This window comes from Heterostelium album (genome assembly GCF_000004825.1).
Source record: "Heterostelium album PN500 unplaced genomic scaffold PPL_scaffold3, whole genome shotgun sequence".
Lineage (NCBI taxonomy): Eukaryota > Evosea > Eumycetozoa > Acytosteliales > Acytosteliaceae > Heterostelium > Heterostelium album.
The window spans coordinates 2288110-2290287 of record NW_008805065.1 but is presented as its reverse complement, the minus strand read 5'-3'; the positions used below and the strand labels follow the sequence as shown (position 1 = coordinate 2290287).

General features: G+C 29.1%; 1 protein-coding gene and 1 non-coding gene across 2 annotated transcripts; one reads left to right on the top strand and one right to left on the bottom strand.

The window, feature by feature from the left end:
* Nucleotides 1-221: 221 nt before the first annotated feature.
* bub2 (RabGAP/TBC domain-containing protein) lies at nt 222-2079 on the top strand (the record flags this gene model as incomplete). Its single annotated transcript, XM_020574453.1, has 6 exons — nt 222-309; nt 787-989; nt 1055-1307; nt 1378-1544; nt 1615-1702; nt 1778-2079. 6 exons carry the CDS (start codon nt 222-224, stop codon nt 2077-2079), a joined length of 1101 nt encoding a protein of 366 aa, XP_020435622.1.
* Nucleotides 465-535, bottom strand: PPL_03490. Its single transcript has one exon. It is a non-coding gene; the product is annotated as a tRNA-Glu (tRNA).
* Nucleotides 2080-2178: the final 99 nt, after the last annotated feature.

Here is a 2178-nt window from a genome sequence, read left to right as displayed (position 1 = left end):
GTTAATAACAACCTACATCATTTATCATTTTAACTATTGTTTATAGACAAAATACAATATTAATCATGATTCATACAACTTGGATTACCAAATATTTAAACTTTAACATAATTACACACCAACCTAATAATCTTATATCAACTATCTTGAACACAATTACAGAATTATTAAAAATAACATAACATAGAAACCTATATTTGATTATACAAACCTATACACTAATGATTTCAACTGAATGTTCATCAAGATTATTCACACTTGATCTACAATTGAAATTGATCCTCAATTCAAATAGCTCATTTTTATTTTGTAAGAATGTTCATCTCTGTGATGCTTGTGGAACAGATAATAATTAGTTAACTTCCCTTTTGTCATAGCGGGAAAACCCATTGGTTTCGTTTTTTTTTTTTTTTTTTTTCATGTGATAAAGCGCGCATTTTGGGTATTTCTTTTATAAAAAGTTTCTCCCCTTCCGGGAATCGAACCCGGGGTATCAGTGTGAGAGACTAATGTGTTACCACTACACCAAAGAGGAATTAGATATTATTTTTATGGAATGATAAAATCTTTATTTTTATTAAAATTTTGGAAAAAATCCAATTGCATGAATATCTTATTTGTTTTCATATTTTTTAACATTTAACTAAAAATAATCCACATTAATGTCATTACAAACAATTTTAACTGTTGATTAAATCAATATGTTTTTACTTTTTTTTTTTTTCTTTTTCATTCCTATTCCTTATTTTTTTATGATTGTTTCAATGAATAAAATTAAAGAAATAGGTACAGGTTCACTGTCTCAATCACAATTGGCAGCAGCAGCAGCGGTTGGTGCATCATCAACTACCACCTCACCAAATACCGCTCTAAGAAAGAAATATCTAGATCTGATAGAGTATGGCAATAAGCATTATGAAACAACAACACAGAATCTCTATCAACTACGAAAAACAATCTTGTTGGAAGGCTTACCTCCCGAAACTGAAGTAACTATACATTTATTTTATATTTCACGATCCTATTTTTTAACTAATAACAAATCTATATGTAGGAAGAAATTGAAGATAGAAGAAAAGATAGTCCGAGATGTAGTTTAAGAGGATTGGTTTGGAAGATACTTTTAGGTATAAAAGAATGCGATGCAGAGAAATATATCGAATTACTCAAGTTGGGTTCATCCGATCAATATCAAAAGATTAGAAAAGACATCAGTAGAACATTTATGAAGGATGCACTCTTTTGTCAAGCGGTATCTCAAGACAAACTATCGAGATGTCTTAATGCCTTTGTACATATGACTTCAGGTAACAAACTACAAACTATATAGCCATTATAACACTCATAAAACTAATAAATATAAAAAACAACCAATAGAGATTAAATCAAATTTAAATTATGTTCAAGGAATGAATGCTATATGTGGTGCATTCTTGTATGTTTTACCAGAGTTGGATGCATTCTATTGTTTTCAACAATTGGTGTTACATTACTGTCATTTGTATTTAGTACCAAAGATTAGCGGGGTTCATACAGCTCTTAATGTAAATATTTATAAATTATCGATTGACAATAACCTTTTTTTATTTATTAAACTTTTTGTTTTTAATCTAGATTTTAGATACTATTTTAGAATTTGTTGATCCAGAACTTTATGGATATTTAAAAACTAGAAGCTATGATCCTGTATTATTAACTCATGGTAATTTTAACAATACTATAAAGATTAATGCTCCTCTTTTTTTTTATTAACTTTTTTTTTTTTAAAACAAATCAGCAATTCTAAGTTTAGGTACAAGTACACCACCGCTCGGAGAACTTCTACACCTTTGGGATTTCTATTTTGCATTTGGTATTCACTTAAATGTAATATGTACGATTGCACAATTGTTACTGATGAGAGACACACTATTGGCACACCCATCTCCTTGCTCATTGTTTAGATCACTACCAGAGTTGGATTCTGAAACAATCATCAACCTTTCCATTCACATTGTACGTCAACTACCAGACGATCTCTATGACCTTTTAGTTGACCATCCCATTGCAGACATTAGTTCTCAAGACGAATTTGTATAAATATATCGAAATCATTAAAACCAAACAAAACCAACAACTATCAACTATCAACTAAATATTACTTTGTTGTATAAATTTAATAACCATCAATATTATAAT